Source organism: Molothrus aeneus, chromosome 7, assembly GCF_037042795.1.
Source record: "Molothrus aeneus isolate 106 chromosome 7, BPBGC_Maene_1.0, whole genome shotgun sequence".
Classification (NCBI taxonomy): domain Eukaryota; kingdom Metazoa; phylum Chordata; class Aves; order Passeriformes; family Icteridae; genus Molothrus; species Molothrus aeneus.
The window spans coordinates 16,455,836-16,475,474 of NC_089652.1; the positions used below are offsets into that span (position 1 = coordinate 16,455,836).

At 45.2% G+C, this 19,639-nt stretch overlaps 2 protein-coding genes across 2 annotated transcripts in view; both read left to right on the plus strand.

Moving 5' to 3' along the window:
• PDE11A (phosphodiesterase 11A) overlaps window positions 1-5,142 on the plus strand; it is a 103,985-nt gene extending 98,843 nt beyond the window's left edge. Inside the window, exon 20 of the mRNA XM_066553272.1 lies at window positions 4,124-5,142. Within this exon, the coding sequence (XP_066409369.1) occupies window positions 4,124-4,285 (162 nt within the window). The 3' untranslated portion in view covers window positions 4,286-5,142. The remainder of the gene's footprint in view (window positions 1-4,123) is intronic.
• A 5,166-nt stretch (window positions 5,143-10,308) lies between these two features.
• On the plus strand, window positions 10,309-12,861 carry LOC136558690 (intraflagellar transport protein 70B-like). The gene has a single exon (XM_066553320.1). It carries the CDS (start codon window positions 10,345-10,347, stop codon window positions 12,343-12,345), a length of 2,001 nt encoding a protein of 666 aa, XP_066409417.1. The 5' UTR covers window positions 10,309-10,344; the 3' UTR covers window positions 12,346-12,861.
• Window positions 12,862-19,639: the final 6,778 nt, after the last annotated feature.

Genomic DNA, 19,639 nt, shown 5'->3' on the forward strand with positions numbered 1-19,639 from the left:
GCACACAATGTAGTGCTGAAGTGCTGTTAACATTTTCTTGTGCTGAGGAGTTTATAGATAAGCAGAGCTATACTTTGGGAAAGAATGCTGTGGGCAGAGTAGTACACAGTCCCAAAAGACATCTAAATAATTGAAGGTGCTAAGAAAAAGGCACTGCTATACAGTAACTTTCTGACAAACAGCTTAGTCACACATCTGAGGTAATACATGGATGCAGAAGGGAACTGCAAACCTCTCTGGCTCTTCCTAATGCTGGAGCAGGCAGTGCCTCCCCCACCCTTTATCACTCTGCAGCTAAGAACAGCTTTTACAGTAAAGGGGCTGGAATGGGAAAGGTCACCAATCCTGTACCTATTGCTGCACAGCAAGGCAGGTGCACTGCAGGGAAGGACTGCAAGTGGGCAGTGAGATCCCAGGCCTCGGGAGACAGGAACTCCCCCAGGCAGGGGCTCCCTCTCCCGAGCCCAGCTGCCTGCCAGCTCCCAGCCTACCCACAGCACCAAGCTGGGATAGAACAGAGCGTTTCTGCAGCTACTGAGGTTAGGTGGTGGTATCCCATGTCAGACAGCTGGTGAAGACCAAGCCTTTTCCTAGGAAGGCAAGTAATAAATAAGGCATTAAGAACCTAGATACCAAATTAGACAGATCATGAGCAAAGCTGTTTGTAAGAGGCATGCATCAAAAATAGTAGCATGGAGGAGCAGTACATCAAGGGGCTCTCATTCAGTAAAACAGAAAGCAAAAACTGCAGCCAGGAGGTGGAAAACCCTGACAAGGCTACAGCCAAATAAACTTAAAGAGCTTTGGGAATAAATTGGTGGTTTAATCCGGATCAGGAACAGGTGCAATGAATGTAATTCAGTAAATGGTGCAGACCCTGCCAGAAGGGAGAGAAATGTGTTGCTTTTGAGATAATTTCCCAGAAGCTTCATAAAAGCAAATTGATTACTGGAGTTTAATAATTAAAACAGGGCCAGATATATAGTAATCAAATGAGTTTTTAATTACATCTCAAGAAGAAATAAAATCCAATTTGTGCACTTTGTATCAGAGAAGCCCTACTGAAATGCTTTAGTAGCTGGAAAAAATAAAATAAAAGCTAATTTCCATAGGAATTATAGTAGTCAGTTTAATTAAAAGACTAGATCAGAATGAAAAAATCCCAAAGTGAAAGGATACTAAATACAGAAGCAGTGGTTCAAACATCAAATCAATGTCTGAATAAAGACATTTTATAGACCAAGTGCAAAATCTGCACTGTCAAGTATCACTAATCTAAATTAATGTGTAACAAAATAAAGTTTCTTAGAATTACACTATATATTTTGTATGTATTCCATTGAATTAATTGCTGGTGCCATGGTAAAAATTAATATCAAAGACATGGTTTATTCTTTCTTAAATACTCCTTATAATCTGTTTCATCAAAGTTAATGTTAGTAGTTAACCATTCTTGTTATTTACCTGGTAGCCTCTGTTGCACCTGGGTTATTAGACTCTAATGTCCGCTTAGATCTATATTTCGAAGAAATATATGTGTATTTACTTACAGATTTAAAATATGTTTACAGCTCATAGGATAACAGTGATTACCACAGAACTGTGGGGGTGCTTCCTGAATCTATTCCCAGCCTGCTTGGGCTCCTGGTCCCTGCTGTAGTCAATGCAAAGCTAATTGCTGTGAGTACCTCGAGCACTCGCAGCCATCCTGGCACAGTCCGTGACAGGGCTGTCTCCTGCCATAAGCCATGGCAGATGCCAGTGCCTGCAGGGACAGGCACAGCAGGAGGTCATGCCCAGACCTCTGCAACTGCTCCCTGGAACTAGGCTGGAAAACATCACAGTCTTGTGGTCAGCCTTGGCAAAAAAGCAACGTTACAGAAAGGACACAGACATAGTCGAGAGCTGCACAGCCACACTGAGGCAGAGCCCACAGTCCCAGTGAGCTCCATCTTCTCCATACTGCCTGTAGCTGCTATAGATTCCTGGGTATAGTGTGTATATATATAGTGTATATAGCATATATACTATATATGGAGAGAGAGAGAGAGAGAAAATATAATATATACGTGTACACATACATACACATACACACACACACACATATATATATATATGTATACAGGAACAGCCTGTACTGCTGCTTTGTACTTACAGATCCTGGGGCTGACAGGATGAGAGTGCAGAACATCTTTGGGCTTACAGAGGTTTGAAGCATACCAATTTTTAAAGAGTGATTTAACCACCAGGCTGCTTGCTTATATGTATTTCTTAATATTTATTTATTTGATGTTTTTAATTGAAGATGTATATTGGAAAAATACTTCACAAAAACTTTTTGAAGGTACCGGCTGTGCACAGAAAGGATCTGATATGCTGCTGTCAAGGGCTGAGTATCACATGTGCTATCTCTAGACACTGAGCTGGCAGTGGTAATGCAGGTGCTAATGGTAATGGCAGTGAGCTTTTCAGATACTTTCAGCTGTTTATAATACATTACTGCCCCTCTGTTTTAGACTCTGCCAAATCAGGTTTAAGGAATACACAACAGTCTGAAATAAAGATATACAAATGCAGAGTTGTGAGGCCTGGTGATGGGAAAGTTGAAAATCCTTATCCATTCTGTAAAATGAATGACCATCAGCAGCAAGCAGTGCTCTAGGGGGCAGAGACTGCAGTGAACCCTGCCTCTTACCCCAGGCCCAAGACTGCAAAATTATCTGCCCAGTCTGGGCCATATTCTAAGGAAATAATTTTGAAGTGAATTTGATTAAAGTTCCAGCTTCTTCCTCATGATGTGATTTTTCATAAGTGCTGAGCATTCATATTTCCTATGGAAGTAAACTGAAATTGCAAGTTTTCAGCACATCTTAAAATCAGGCCATTAACCCTTAATTATCATATAATAGCTCAATTAAAAATCTACCAATACTTACTTCAAGCCAAGCTCCCATGGCTTGCAAGCTAGCTATAAAAAAATCCAGTTCTTTAGTGTTGTCTGGGCTCTGGGGACCATTTAAAGCAGCTCCTGTTAACCCTGCTATTTAAAGCAAAAACTGATCAACTGCAAAGGTACCTGCTCCCCCTTTCCTTTCATTATCTTATCATTCTCTGCACTTTTAGAAGAGCAACTTTTGCTGTATTCTTTGTCCTTTTTGGTTTTTAATCTGGCACCGATCCTGTTTTTTCCAATGACAAATACATAGCTTCCATGCTATAGGACAAAGCATGCTGCCCAGCTCTCAGCAAAAGCCACTGCTTGCTAACCAGAAAAGCTGCCAAAGAACACTCTCTGTCCTGAGATGACACATTACATGACCACTTGGGAGGCAAGTGGTTAACCCTTTCCTGACATCCAGTGCTGCTGTTAATTTCTGTCTCTCTTTAATACAGATACAAAACCAAGTGAAGTACTTGTGGTCTTTGCACATAAGCAGGTGATATTAAAGGGGAAGGTAAAATAACCTGTAGCAAAGGTGTGCAGGAATACCATAATTCGGGGATGTATTCAAAGCCAGATGAAACAGATTAAAGATTCTTACTGGCCACTGTGATCATTGGGCTGGATATGTAAAGAAGAGGTGATTTCAGTGCAACCTCAAAGAAAACCCATTTATATTTCTTTAATTTGAGCACACAGTAATTGTTTTTTCTGCCAGCTTGGGAAAGCACAGTACTGTTGTGGTTTAGTCATCTATAGGAAAAAAGAATTGAGCACTAGGGAGATTATTTCAGCTTTGTCCAGCTTGTCATACAGCCAGTGGACCTTCCTGCTCATAGATGCCATAGCTGGCAGCCTCAGGCACTTGGGGATCCCTCAAAAGGACTATCTTTAAGGATTGCAGGAATGCTAAAGTAGTTGAGCGGCATCTCTGCCATTTTGTGTGCCTTTTTCTACATTTTTGGTGGCTTAAAGACTTATGTAAAATGAGTCAGATAGATAAAGAGAACTCAATAGGGACAATAAATTTACCTCCACAGGTATTTACAAATGGGAATGAGGAGGGTAAGGACATAGTGCAGATTAAACTCTTTTTTCCCCGTTATGCCATGGACTGTCCTTAAAAGGAGTGGATATACTATCAGTATTTTTCCTCTCATTCTCTTTTTAATCTTCTTCCAGTGCCTAGTGAAGCTGAATGTGAAACTGAAGCCTATGCTGGACTCTGTGGCAGTAAATAGAGGTAAATGGGAGGAGCTGCACCAGAAAAGACTTCCTTCTCAGGCAGCATCCTTGTCCTCCTTTTCCTCTAGCTTCACCACGTCTTTCAAAGACATAAACTAAGCCTGCAAATATCAGTGTCACTTTACAATAAGAGCTGTCTGAAAGGTTTTCATAAGCTTAGACCCACCAATTTTTAAGAAATGCTTTCCCAGACATGCCTAATTGATGGGATATTATCTTGACGGCAGCACAGTTTGCTTTTCCTGGAAGGCTTAGTGGGACTGAACGGAAGCCTGCAGTGGGACTGCGCTGGTATCTGGAGTAACACGCAACACTGAACAGAAGAAGCGTTCATTCAGCTCCACTACATTTCAACTGCTGCTGTAAAAATCTGTAAAGCTGACAACAGACTGAAATATAAGAACTCACAGCTTAATAAAATTAATAATACAGAGCAGGACTGGGATGCAAGCTGGCCAATTCATATGCAAGGAGCTGCAGAAAACAGAATAGTGTGTAATTACATTGTTGTTTTGCATCTCTTCAGTACATGTTATGAATCAATTATGCCTGCTTTTGTGATGCTCCTCTCTTATTCTCCCTCCTCTTTTATGCCTGAATGTTCTGAAAAGCCTGCTTTGTATTTTGAAGAAGTATTTTTTTACAACAAAGCTTCTTAGTGATTGATCAGGGCCTTTAGAATTGCCTACCTTTGCTACATTTAAAAACAAACTTTATTATCTTCAAAAACACCAAGCTGTCCCTTCTTCCCTGAGAAATTCATATTAACACTGCAGCAAATTTTTCAGCAAGAGGAAGTTTGCATAAAGGCAAAATATTGCATGGTAATTTTAGAGTGGGTTGTTTTTTTTTTCTTTTCAAAAATGCTCTTATAACACTTTTTTTTTTTTTAATTATAGTGTTGCCTAAGGAAAAGATTAATGGGGTTTTTTTTTGAAAATAGAATACAAATAAAAAAGGAAATCTGTTGCTTTGAGCTTCAGGTTTATATTACATTGAAAAGCAGAACATGGATAAGCCTTTCTAGGATAATTTCCAGTAGAAATTAGTATTTTGAAATGGTGGAGAGGTAGAATATCATCACACTGGACTACCCCTTACTCTCTCACAGTTCTTTCAGTACAATTTCAAGTGCTATTACTACAGCTAGCACAGCACTAGTTAAGGCTCACATGTTGACACCCGTGGTAAAGGTGTCCCTAAAAATCTAATCAAATATGATAGGTCACAAAACCAAATGTCTCTCTGTGATGAACCTAGTATTACCTGAAAGTTGGTCTTCTTCCATTAGTGTCAAGATCACTAATGCAGCAAACCTGTGATCTGTGATTTGAGGGTGTTTTCTCTGCTGCATGACCAGACACAAGAGGAGTCATGTTGCAGTGCTTATGAGTGCCCATTCATGGGGGGGAAAAAAGCCTTTGTACTTCATGAAAAATGGGATTCTAAATATAGAATCTGTCTGGCAGCAGAAATTAAAGCTGAATTCAGCTTAGTTTTACACCTGTGCCAAACTCCATTTACTTAAGTGGAATTACCTTGAACTGGCAGCAGCTTAATGGAAATCAGAACCTGGCCCAACTGACCAGATGCTAAAAGAGCTTTTATCCTTTCTAAGGAAACTGAGTTGTTAGAGCCTTAGAAAAGCTGACTACATCAAACAGAAACAACAAATCTGCTGATCACTTCTTTAGAAGAAACACAACAAAACAAAAATACTCTGTGCTTCTAATGGTGTGTAGGACAATAGCTGGAAATTCAGTAGCATTGTGAGCCAATCTGTTAGTGCACAACTGAACCACATCACTTTCTAGCAGAAGGAAGCAGGGAAGGAGCAGAAATGCAAACTGCACAGCAGTGAGTACACACACCACATGGAAATGTTTCTGCTGTTCTCTTACCACTTCTTTCTTCTCTGAATAAAGCCAGAGCAGTTTAGCAAGCAGCAAGCCATACAAACCTGCAACACATACTTTATTGGAAAAACAGCTACTAGGAACCAACAGTACTGCTGGTAGGTACACACAGCTTTCCTGAATTTTGATATTGCATACTGCTAAGTGTAACTTAATTTATAATGCATACCCTACGGCCTCCCCGAAGGTTGAGTCTCCCCTCATTTCCTCTCCTTTTATTGGCTTCAGTGCACTGTTGCCCATGGCAACACCCACTGCCAGGGATGGGGACTCGGCAGCACCGCAGCCTGACACACAGCTGAAGCCCTAACAATGTCAACCATCAATCAAGTGACTGTTTGTAATTGCCTCCATCTATTTCTCCTGTCTTTTGGTATCTTTGCCATTGTGGGTCAAAATTCAGAAACTGCTGACTAATGTTATGGTTCTGTTCCTCCATCACAAGGAAGAAAATGAGAGCACACGGCTTGATCTTATCAGATTGTTCTCAGGAAAAATGAAGCAACCCTACTGAAACTGGGGGGCCCAGCAGTGCATCTCAGAACAGCATTCAGTCTCTGAAAGTCATTTAGCTCAACCTTAAAAAAACCAACCAACTAAACAAATAAAAACCTTATCTCCTTTTTTTAAGACTTAGCTTAGGAAACAGCAAAAAAAAAGTGAGAAAAAGATGATTCTTTGTGGAAGCATGTAGTACATTAAAGAAACATATTTCAAGTCTATTATATTTTAAGATTGTTGGAAACATTTTTTAGCTAATGCTTATAAACTTGATGATCAGAAATTGTATCTGCTTTTCATTATTTCTGATAGGGAAACAATTTCCCAGTATTTCAGTCAGTTCTGCCAAACTCTCTGAGATATGCACAAGAGACATAATTGTGTAGGTTATTTAATCTCATTCTCTTTTACTTGCTTCCCTGCCTGCTGAACAAGGAGAGATTAAAAAAAAAAAACTAAAACATTGAAATCAGCCTAATTCTGTGAATGCATATAAAACACAGGTCCACAAGAGGCAAGGACAAATCAAGAGAGCTTGTGGAGAACATAGCTGTTACCCAGGACAGGGCTGCTTGGCCTTTCCCTTGAGATGCCCAGCACATCAGCAAAAGACAAGTCACCATTTCTTTGTCCCAGCTGTAAGTGGAAATCCAGCCATGAATGAGGCCTCTAGCATTTACAAATCCAATGCTAAAATTTGATGGGCACATGGATTGTCCATAGAACACCCAGAGGTGCTTCAGGTTGGTTGTGGCAATGCCTTTTTTTTCTAGGTGTCCTACTGACTCGTGCCAACTGCTGCCTGAATTGGGTCAGGTTTCTAGGCCCATGAACTACAGGCCTTGAAGTCTCTCAAGAGCCAAGCAGCAGCCTTAATTGTGTCACCAGAAAATGATCAGGTCTTCATCCCCATCCTCAAAGGTAGTTCAGGCCAAACAGTAATTTCATTTCGGATTCCCACTTGTGAAACTACTTACCAAAATCACCCTTTCCTCACAAAAAATGAAACCCAAATAAAACAATCATTTTAAAAAATCCACCATAAATGTTCTACAATTGCAAAGGCTAATCAGGAATGAACTAGACAATCAAATCCTGCTTGACTTTGAGCAGACTTCTGAACTTCAGGTGCATCTGCCCCACCAGCTGATGGTAACAAGAGTGGGCTTGTCTCCTGCCCTTCTGCCAAGGGCCCTTTCATACGCTCAGCAAGGAGACAAGGATGCCCACTGGGTACAGCCCCAATTTTGGCTTCACTTCTGAGGGGGGCATGGAGCAGACAGGCTTTGGTGGAAGAGCTCAGGTCTTGTATGTGCACTCCCTTGGACCAAAGTGTTCCCCTGCAACACGACAATGTGACCCCACCAGAAAACTGAACACTGTTTGAGGCAAGGAGCACCTGGGGTAGAGGCTCCCCAGTGGTTGAGACAGAAGAACCTCCCAAGAACAAGATGTTCAAAAGGTGTCTTTGGCCGTAAGTCGAGTAGTGCAACCAGCCAATTCCCTCCCAGCCTGTACCTACAGACAAGTAAGAACAGCTTCACAATGTGATGGAGATGCAGACTCTGCTTGTCAGGACGTGGTTTTGCTCCTGCTCCGAAGCAGAGCTGCACAAGGTCAGCAGCAGTAGCTCACTGGGGTTTAAAGTGGCTGCCTCATGTGGCAGGCAGGCACAGAACTCCCCACACAGCTCTGTCTCAGCCAACCCCTACAATTTACAGGGCCAGGAGTCTTGCCAAGAAGGTCAGTTGTGTGTTTTGTAACCACAGGGTACACAAGTATGTTTCTAGCTCAGGTATTTCTTCAGATGGTGTCCTTGGTACAGCAGCTGCATTTTTCTGGTCTGGTGACCTTGCTAATTGCACCTTCTTAGAGAGCACTGCAATCTCATAATGTGCCTGTAGTTACCAACAAAGCCAATACTAGTACTCACAAATTGTTTTTGAAAACTGCAACCAGCAGTGCCTAGTGTAATTTGTAATGTTTAATTAATTCATTCTCGTGGAAAAACAGGAGTGTTTCAGTCTACAGGCCAAATACTTATTTCCCTTTATAAATTCAAACCAGTTTTAGTTCCTGATAAGTCATTTGTGCATTGTGTGAAAGTTTAAAACAGGTTTATTTCAAAGATACGTAAAACATACTAACAGGCGCTTCAATGCCTAGAGTGTTATGGGCAAGAAATAGAGAACAAGAAGGTTTTTTTAATGGCTGTTTCAAAGGAAGAGTTTTCAAAGAGTAAAATCATGTGAATGGTTTCTAACATAGCAATGAAGTGGGATGTAAGAGATGCCCCAGAGATTCCTGTGCTGGAATGTCCCACTGTTGGAATACATCCTGTATATTGCTTGTTACCTTTCCTTTCTTGGATTACTTTGTATTTAATTATGAATTCTTAAGCATGTAGGCCATTATATCCTACAGTTTTCTGGGGAATATGCCTGTGGGAGACAGCTGACAAATGCACAGAAATACCATGTGTCTGTTCTAAGGCAAGTGAATCCCAGATACTTGCAAAATGTGAAACTTAAAAGATTTCTGCATCAGTTTCCTTTTTTTTTTAATCTTAAAACTGTTACTGTTTTGCTAAGTAGATCAAACTATGCTGGTTCAGCTTTCAAAGCATGCTTTTGAAATTAGCAGCTTGGGTTTACTTAGGCTTTAAAAAGATAAATAATTTTAACAGCTTACTATGATTTTCATTTATTATTATTATTATTATTACTTTTCTTTGAAACTTGTTGGTATCAACCAGAGCTGTATCTATTGATTCCTGAATCTCTCAAATAGAAGATCCTGAAAACACGCGAGACTGAGCGGCCCAGATATGATTTTTGACACACAGCCTTGCAGCACTCATTCCTGGGGGCAAACCAAACTCCTTCCCTGGATATGCTTGGCATTAGTCCAGAATGACCAGAAGCCAGATCTGCCTGGGGACCCTAAGGGAGCTATTACATGCACAGAAATTACACACATTATACAGTCTGTTCTCTAGAGTATCCCTCCCTGGTCAGCAGAAATACCATGGGGGGAAAGAAGTCCTGCCAAAGCACTAATACATTGTTGAATAAGAAAAGTTGGAGTAATTTTTTCTGCTTCTGAAAGTTGCAGGAAACCTGTCGGATTGTTCCAAGGTAGAGACATACTTCCTGCCACCTACCAGCCTTAACCAACTTTGGATCTTAATGGGCTGTAAAGGGGATGTTTCATGTGGGCAAAGCCCAAGACAGTGGTTAAATCGCTCCTGCCCTGGGCTATGTGTTTAGCTTAGGGCATGCTTTTACACCACCTACTGCTTAAGGGAACTATTACACTGCGTTTAGAAATACAGGAGCTTTTTACTCTTCATTCCTCCCGGCTGCACGAGATCCCGAAATGAGGGAAACATTCTGGCCCAGGCAGCGACTTCAGGAGGCTCTAGCTCTTCGCGGCAGTTCGGAACCGGCTCTGAACACGCGGTGTCAGCGCTCGGGACATGGGCGGAGGGAGGAGAGCAGAGGAGGGCAGGCAAAGGCAGAGGACGCGGCTCCGCTGCCGGCACCAGCTCCCAGTGGCGGCAGGGCGGCCGGACAGGCCCGGGCAGGGCAGCCGCCGCCATCTCCGCCACGCGGCATCGCCCGCGCTGCAGCTTCCGGGGCAGCGCCCGCCCCCACGAGAGCACTTCCGCCCCGGCGGCGCCGTTGCCATGGCAGCGATGGCGCCGCTTCCGCCGCCGCCGAGGCAGTGCCGGGGCCGGCGATGGAGGCCGCGCCGGTGCCCGAGGGCCAGCACACAGCCGTGGTGTACGGGCTCATCGCCAGCGGGCGCTTCGCGGAGGCGGTGTCGCTGCTGAACCGCGGGCTGCAGAAGAGCTGCCGCTCCCGGGGCTGCCTCTCGCTGCTGGGCTACTGCCACTACCAGCTGCAGGAGTTCGCGGCGGCGGCCGAGTGCTACGAGCAGCTGGTGGCGCTGCACCCGCAGCTGCTCCCGTACCGCCTGTGCCACGCGCAGGCCCTCTACAAGGCCGGGCTGTTCGCCGAGGCCCTGCGGGTCGCCAGCCCGCTGCTGGACGTGCCTGCCTTCCACCGCCGGGCCCTGCGCCTCCAGGCCGCTGTCCACTATGCCCAGGGCGACCTCCCGGCGGCCCAGAGCCTGGTGGAGGAGGAGCTCGCCGCCGCTGCTGATGGCGGCTCCGGAGCGGCCGAGGACCCGTCGGAGCGGGCCGATGCCGAGGTCAACCTGGGCTGCCTGCTGTACCGGCAGGGCCGGCACGAAGAGGCCAGCGGCAAGTTTGCCAGCGCCATGCAAGTGCTGGGCTACTGCCCGGAGCTGTCCTACAACATGGCGCTGTGCTCCTACGCGGCCAAGCAGTACCACGCTGCCCTCAAGTACATATCCGACATCATCAAGCGCGGCATCCACCAGCATCCGGAGCTCAACGTGGGCATGACCACCGAGGGCATCGACGTGCGCAGCGTGGGCAACACGCTGCTCCTGCACCGCACGGCCCTGGTGGAGGCCTTCAACCTCAAGGCGGCCATCGAGTACCAGCTGCGCAACGTGCGAGCGGCGCAGGAAGCGCTCACGGATATGCCACCGAGGGCCGAGGAAGAGCTGGATCCCGTCACGCTGCACAACCAGGCACTCATGAATATGGACAGCCAGCCCACTGATGGGTTTGGGAAGCTGCAGTTTCTTCTCCTGCAGAACCCCTGTCCACCAGAAACTTTTGGTAACTTGCTGCTTCTCTATTGCAAGCATCAATACTATGACCTGGCAGCTGATGTGCTGGCAGAGAATGCCCATCTGACTTACAAACTGCTCACACCTTATCTGTACAACTTCTTGGATGCCATTATTACTTGTCAAACTGCCCCTGAAGAGGCTTTCCACAAGCTAGATGATTCAGCAGGGACAATGACTGAGCAGCTGAGAAAACTCACAAAACAGGTACAAGAAGCTAGGCAAAATTGGGATGATGAAGCTCTAAAAAAGGCAATTAATGAATATGATGAGACTCTGGATAAATATATACCTGTCTTGATGGCCCAGGCAAAGATTTACTGGGACATGAAGAACTACACAATGGTAGAAAAGATCTTCCACAAATCAGTGGAGTTCTGCAAGGAACACGAGGTGTGGAAGCTCAATGTGGCTCACGTGCTCTTCATGCAGGAGAACAAGTATAAAGAGGCTATTAGCTTCTATGAGCCAATAGTTAAAAAGCACTACGACAACATTCTCGATGTCAGTGCCATTGTGTTAGCAAACCTCTGCGTTTCCTACATCCTGACAAGCCAGAATGAGGATGCAGAGGAACTAATGAGGAAAATTGAGAAGGCAGAAGAGCAGCTGTCTTATGATCACCCTGATAAAAACACCTACCATCTTTGCATTGTCAATCTAGTCATTGGTACCCTGTACTGTGTGAAGGGAAACTACGACTTTGGTATTTCAAGGATCATTAAAAGCCTGGAGCCCTATAACAAAAAGCTGAGCACGGACACGTGGTATTACGCTAAGCGGTGTTTCCTGTCTTTGCTGGAGAACATGTCCAAGCACATGATCATGCTGCGGGACAGTGCGATCCAGGAGTGCCTGCAGTTTCTGAAGCAGTGTGAACAGTATGGAAGAAACATCCCAGCTGTCATTGAGCACCCTCTGGAAGAGAGTGGGATGCACAATGGGAAAAACACAGTCACCTATGAAGCCAGGCTTTTGAGGGCACTGATGTATAAGATCACTGGGTGGGCTGAGTAAATGTTGTTATCATACAGCAGAAATGAGAACCTTGTTCTTTTCTTGTGCTTGTGAGGTAATGCTAACCCTCACAAAAATCTCTAAGGATTTTTTGCTGTATTTTAACAATGTTCAGTAGAAAATAGAATATTTTAATGAAATTAAGCCGTACCAGATAACTAGGAGCATTCTCTCTTGCTAGGAGTAACTGTTCATGTTAAATACCACTTAAGATGTGTTGACCAAGAATATCATTATAGAAATACCATAGAGTTTTCACCCATAAGATAATACTTTATCCTTCTTAAAATTAGAGCAAATTTCTTTTCATTGGTTGACATTTGAAAAAATTTGTTATCTGTCTCTTCTAGGATAGAATTTGAAGAAGCTGTTGTTTTAATTTTCTAATTTGTGTCTATGTGTGAAACATTCTTCTGCTTTTTGTAAGGTATTTTTAATATGTTGCAGATCATGTCAATAGTCTATTTAAACACAAGAAATGGTGTTATATTAAAAAATCAGTTCTACAAACATAAACATTTCCTTTTGCTGACTCATTAATAATGCATGAGTGTTCTAGCAAATTCTATAACTAATACAGGGACCAGGAATGAAGCCTTCCAAGAAGGCTTATTAGGATGATACCTCAGTGTAGATCTACCTTTGAAATAAAATCTGTTATGAAAACTGGCTTGAGGGACACTGCTCAGTGCTGCCCTCAGAGTCCCAGTGCCCACACCATCTGGGTGGCAGCGGTTGCCCTGAAAACCTGTTCAGTAGCAAGGGCTTACTTAGAAATTCAGTCCTCTGCGTGCAGCCCCTCCAATCCAAATACTATTCTTAAAACAGTCTCTGGTAAGAGACCTGTGAATGTGAAATTATATTCTTTAAGAAAAACCCATTGTAACTTCCATTTCATGCAAGGCTTACAACCTGTACCCTTGGGTGGAAGAAATCTGCTTCTCTTTCCTTCTTGTGTTACATTCTTCCTGCACCTCTCAACACTTCTCCAAAACCCTGTTTATTTGCTTAGTTCCTTTACTTGGCATTTCCTTCACCCTGGCATCACTCAGTGTATTTTCTCAACAGTCTTCCCATCCCTTTTCAAACATATGTGTTCTGCAGTGAAGTGTGACCAAAATGTTTTCCAGTGCTTTTATGCAGTCTGGTTCTCTGCTCCATGGCTGCTGTCCTTTTTGTGTATTCTGCCCTTTGAAGCAATGTGTGAGTTGAAGTTTTTAAAATAAGGATCAAAAATCCTTGGCTTTAACTCACTTGCTTACCTTTGATACTGGCTCCCTGAAGAGCTGTCCTGAGGGGATATTTGAATCAGTCTGCATGTCCCTCAGAATCCAGTTTCTATGCCCCAGTTTACCTGAGAAGAAAGAGAACAGCATTTTTGAAGTTTTTAAGCTATTATAAAGGAATAGAATAATTAATCCTTCCAGAGACTTAATGTATATACGAACTGCACAGGCCTGCAGCCATTTCAACACAGAGAAAGTCAACTCTTGTCTGCTAGGTGAGAAACTTGTCAGGGCTGAGCATATCATGTACAACTAAAGGAAATGCTGTGGGTTAGGTAATGATACAGTTTACCCTAAATGTCCTATAACAGTAAATTAAAATAAAATTTAACAGTGTTAAGAATGGAAAAATGTTCTAGAGAGACTAGAGAGCAGGCAGGAGATGCAGCAAGGTGTCCTAGAGAGGCCTCCATAGCTCATCACTAGGCCATTAAGCCCTGATTATTGTGATACTAAATATTTCCCACAACTGTTTCCCCATGGGGAGGAGACCTGTGATTTCAAATTTTGTTCACCACAGCAGCAGGCTGTAAAGCATGTCTCTAATTTACAGTGCAATTGTATTATATATTATGCAGCATAAACAGCATGACCTTTAAAAAAAAGTTTTTAAAAAATCATACTACATAAGTGTCTGAAGTGCACTAATAGGCAATGCCCTTTATTTAATATTCATTGTGTGTTTTCTCTAAAAGTCACTGGACATTTAAAAAAAAATCACTTTGCAGATTCGTGCCCCTGCAAATGTTGAATGCCCTCTAATGGAGAGCAGTTCAGACACTAATATGCTCTTGGTTTTCCATACAGCCAGAGTGTGGCTTTCACGAGGGCACTGCTGCCAGGATTTGCAGCCCCAAGTGCTTCATCGCTTCCTTGCCTCCCGTGCCCACAGGGCTGCACTGCAAACAGGCAGCTGTGGCACCAGCTTTGGCACACACTGCCCACTGCAGCCAAGGCACCGGCCCCACAGGCTGGGCAGGGAGATGAGCCACCCTCCCAATGGAAACGTCCCCAAAAAAAGCTGTGGAGTTCTGCAAGCTGTGGCTGTTTTAGAAGATACGGCTAGAGGGCAGTCGGCATGCCTGGAATTTGCTTCATCCTGTTACATCACAACAGAAGTGCCAAGAGCAGCATTTTTCCTGTTCTTTCCTTTTCCTGCTCTTTTTATGTGCTTTTCTTCAGGGAGTATGCTGTGCCCACAGACAACCCAGGGCTTCTGAGCAGGTTGGGTGATGCTGAACACAAGGACCTCAAAGTGAAGAGGCCTCTGCTGCAGAAAGAAGAGGGAGAAGTGACAGAGCTGGGGTACAATGAGGAGGAGGCCTGGGACAGGCACTTCCTCCTCTGCTGCATCAAGAGATGCTTCTGCATGGAGTCTCCTCTGCATTCCAGCAGCATTTTCCACCCTGTCCACCATGGCCTCTTCCTCAGCAGTAGACCCAACCTTCCCACAGCAGTGACACGCTGGGGCAGACACCCTCACCCTCGTTTTGTCCTGGAGAGCTGCCTGCCCACACACTCTGTGCCCAGAAGAGCTAGGGCCTGCGCTCATGTGGCTGACATCTTTTGCAGTGTAGGACTGTTGCTTCCTCCAGTGGCAAGCACATGTTTATAGCATCTCCCACTGCAAAGCACTTTGGTCATGAAAAATATATAAATGTTACAACCACTTTTATTACCATCTTTATACCACATTTAATGTTATCACTATGTGACTTACACACAAAATACATTTTTAAAGGAAAGCATATACATTTTTATTTACAGAGGAAGGAAGATAGCAAGTAACAGTTTATGCTCCCTATACATATAGTAAAATCTGCCTAAATTAATGCCTTAAGCCAGCAGAGTCCTTTTGTTCAAAAAAATATCGAAAACACTACCCAGAAACATGTGACCATATTTACAGGGCCTGCAATGGTCAAACAGCTGCAGATAAGCTCAGAGTCCTAAGTAAGAGCCTCTGTTGGTTTGGGTTTTTTTTTATTATTGGGAGCAAGGGGAAAGAAGCCTTCTGTTGCAGCATCAGTGTCTGAAAGGTGACCAGCACAAGATGCCTCCCATGTACATCACCACCATACTAGGATTTTGCACTAATAGCCTCTTTTGCACCTTGTCCTTACAGGTCATCTTGTGAAATGTCCTTGTCCTCAAAACTTGCATGGGCTTGTCACCCATGTTTCAGGTGACAAACTGTGTGGTACTGCAGTGGACACATCTTTTTGTACAATTACCTTTGCAGTAATCACAGCACACAGTGCACAAGCAGAGGGCTCAGACCAACGTTCTGACAGCAGCCCACGTGCACTGGCAGGAGCAGGAGAGGCACAGAAGGCCTGAGATACAAGTTACTTCATGCCCCTTGGTGCTCAAATCTTCATCAAATGTCTGCTGGCACCATCAGCACAACACAGGTAGGGAATGCCAGGGACCCTTGTGATCAGCTCCACAGTCAGAGCTGACCCAAAAACTTCTGTAATCAAGGGGTTTATGGTAAGACAGAGATAAAAGGTAAGACAGCAGAGTCTTCCTATACAGTGCTAGGAGGAAGATGATGACTGTCTTCCTTGGGAATGTTGTGCATACTTCTACTGGGTAAGCAGGCTCCTTTTAGCAGGAGAACAAGCAATGTTATTTCTCTAAAAATGGTGAAGTTACATACAAGAATAAAAGCTGGTTTTGACAGCCCATTCCACAATATATTACTGACAACATCCTATTTTAGAAACCTGAGTTCAAAACTTCCACAAATCCATATTGGCTTTAGATTCAAGCAAAGGCAGAAGAGTCTAACCCTGAAAAATTCAGATTTGGAACACTGATGTCATAATGTGGCTGTGTGGACTGAAAGATCCATCCCTTCCTCTCCATCAGGCTTCTCGTCCTTTATTTCTCTTTGACCATTCAGTAAATGAAATACCTCTATATTTTGGGACTCTGCTAAAACCTGCTATCTTCCTAAGGAGTAGGTATGGCCAGGACAATGGCCAGGACAATGTGCATCTTTATGTTTTTGAAGGAAGTGTTTTTGCACCTCATTTGGACGACCGATTCTAAACAAAGAAACAATTTCTAAATGAAGTAAAAGAGGCTTTAACTACTGACAAACTTTTCAGGCTCTATTTTCAGCAAAGCATTTCTTTTTTCGGCTGATGCTTTTCCATTAAGTAGAGAAATTGAGACATTTGGACTCATTTCCTTAAGAACCTTTTGATTAGCATAATTTTCCTAGATCTTGCCTGAATTTAAACTAATAAAGCCTTAGAGCAGGCTTTGCCAAACCAAACCAAACAGTCCAGAATATTTCTATTTTTGAAGATCTTTCCCTAAATTCACTGTAGTTTATAGTCCCAACTGCAGGCCAGGAAAATCAATTAAAAAGTTCAAATTTACTTCAATGAATCTTAAATTGGCACCTTAAAAATACTAATTTTCACATACTATTTCAAGCCATTCAAGTGCAGCTTCTGGAAAGTACTGGAATGCTGCAATCCCAGTCTTATTCAATGACGAAACGCCTTGTTTCTACCCACTTAAAATGCTGCTTAGAAATCAGCTAACCCCACGTTTCCCATGGCGCAGCTGCTGTACATTAAGCAAACATCACTGTTGCACAAAGAGAAGCAGAAGTTGGCTGGGGATTCTGATCCTTCACCTGGAGCTGGCCAGGCACAGCCTCCGGCAGCAAGCACGGAGCCGCCGCGGCTCTGAGCGCAGGGCTGAGCGCTGCGAGCCGGCTCGCACAGGATTAGCCCTGCAGCACAGCCCCAGCCCCGGGATACCCGTGTGCCCACAGCCACCCTGCCAGGAACGGCTCGGAAAGGGGAATCGAAAAGACAATTGCCACATTTTCTCTGGAACATGGGGAATCATCACTCAGCATCACAAACTTTAAAGCTTCCTGTGATGAATGTGTGCACTGGCTCTGAACGGTCTGAGTCTCTCATGGCTTTTTTGTCCTCTGCTGTGCATAGTCATCTGCTTTCCTGAATTTCAGCCCTTTTTGCTGCTTACCTTCTCCTTTCCCCCAGCTCTGCCCCTAGGACCCTTTCCAGCCTGTGTCACGAGCAGGGAACAGGTTGACGAACAGCTTTTTATGAGTCGGTTTTATTTTATAGCTCTCTTTCCCGTGGGAGAGGGCAGAGGGAGTTGGCTAACACTCAGATCCTGTTGGGCTGAACTGTTTACTAACAGCCGTTTTCCAAATTAAAATTAGCACAGCTTGGATTTTTCTGAGCTGCACGTCTCTGGTGTCTCCCAGAGCTCTTTGTGTGCCGCTCGGCTGATTCACGGCCGCTCACACGGCCGGCAAACGGGAACGCGAGAGCTCGACACGGCGCGTCGGATTTTCTTGCTCTGTCAATAGTATTTATCACCGCGGCCCCCACGCGGAGCAGGAGGAGATGGAGAAGCACCATCAGCGCTGGGGGACGGGGCATTCAGGGCGCACATAAATCCTTTGCTCTTCCCCTGCTGAGCAGCTCAAGGCACATGGCGTTTTTACAGCGTCGAGCGCCACACTCTGATGGCCGGCCCGGCAGCAAAGGCGCAGCCAGCACACCGACAGCCCCGCGCCGCTGGCGCAGGTGCGGAAACACGGCATTCCCCCGGGAAGCACCAGGAACCGGGTCCCGGTCCAGCGGGTCCGAGGGACCCTTGCGGCAGGGCCGGGCCGTGCTGCAGAGGGCGCTGCTGCGCCGGGCTGGGCCGGGGCCCGCGGGCCGGCAAGGGGAACGGGAGTGGGCCGGGAACGGGAATGGGAACGGGAATGGGCCGGGAGCCGGAACGGCCGAGAACGGGAACAAGCCGGGAGCCGGAACGGGCCGTGCCGAGGGCGCAGGGCCGCTCCCGACACAAAGGGGAGCGGAACCCCGCCCTTCCCAGCCCAAGGTAGAGCTCCCTGCGTCGCATGGCTGGAGAGAAGGAATGTCCCAACCGAGCGGTGACAGGCAATATCCCTGCTCCCTCGGGCCCGGCGCTGGCCTGCCCTCGGCTCTCCAGGAAATCCCGACTGCCCTTTCCCCGCGTTTAGGAGGAGCAAGGACGTGCACGTCCCAGCAGAGAGGCGCCTGTGCCGCCTCTCAGCATCAGCAGGAGGACAGCAATTTTGGGTACCAGTGCGTTCAGCCCCCGGATGCTGGCATTGCCATGCACCACCGCAGCCTCCTGCAGCACCTTACAGGGAGTGCACACTGCAGAGGAACCTGCCCCTAAGCAGCGCAGTCTGACCTCTAGGCAGGTTTTTGTTCAGTCCTGTGCACAGCTGACCTCAGCGGAGTGCCCGGATTTGTGCCGGTGGCACCGCGGGGAGCGTTCGTTCACACGCGGCAGCACCGCCCCGCCCGCCTCTGCTGAGCGCTCGCAATCGTGTGCAAGACAACAATCATCCTCCCTTTAGAGATGGGGAGCAGCCACAGCTCTACCCGACAGAACCGGGGCCACCTTCTTTTCTGCCTCTCAGCCTACGCAAGAGCGTATCAGGGCTTCGGAGGGCACGAAATGCTGGTAACAAGAGTCGGTAGCAGTGAAACAGTGAACAAAATATAAAGCTGTTACAGCGGGATGGCGTCTCTGGGAAGGGAAGATGCGGGAGCCCTGCCCTCTGCCTTTGTGCTCAGTCCAGGGCAGAACGCGTAGAGACGCCTCCCTGATCTTGTGAAATGCCTGCCAGCGAGCATGTGTAATGTACTGTGAAATTTTTTGTGACTTGCTAGGTTATAAAGCTGGTTATAGGAGAATTTAATAAAAAAAGGAAACCAGTTTATCTCTTTCTGATAATTTCTCTATGGCTTTAGGGTCTCATTCTAGCTTCCTCTCCATGCCTAGAGAGGTGATCCTAATATTCAGCATAAAATGTACAGATTCCCTGAAGGGAACTTGAAAGAAATTCTCTGCTTCAGATTCAAACCTGACAGTATATATCACATCAGGGGATCCCTTTTATCAGCAGGATATTCAGAAGGGATGAATGATTTACTCACATAATCTCTTAAACCTTTCACTTGCAG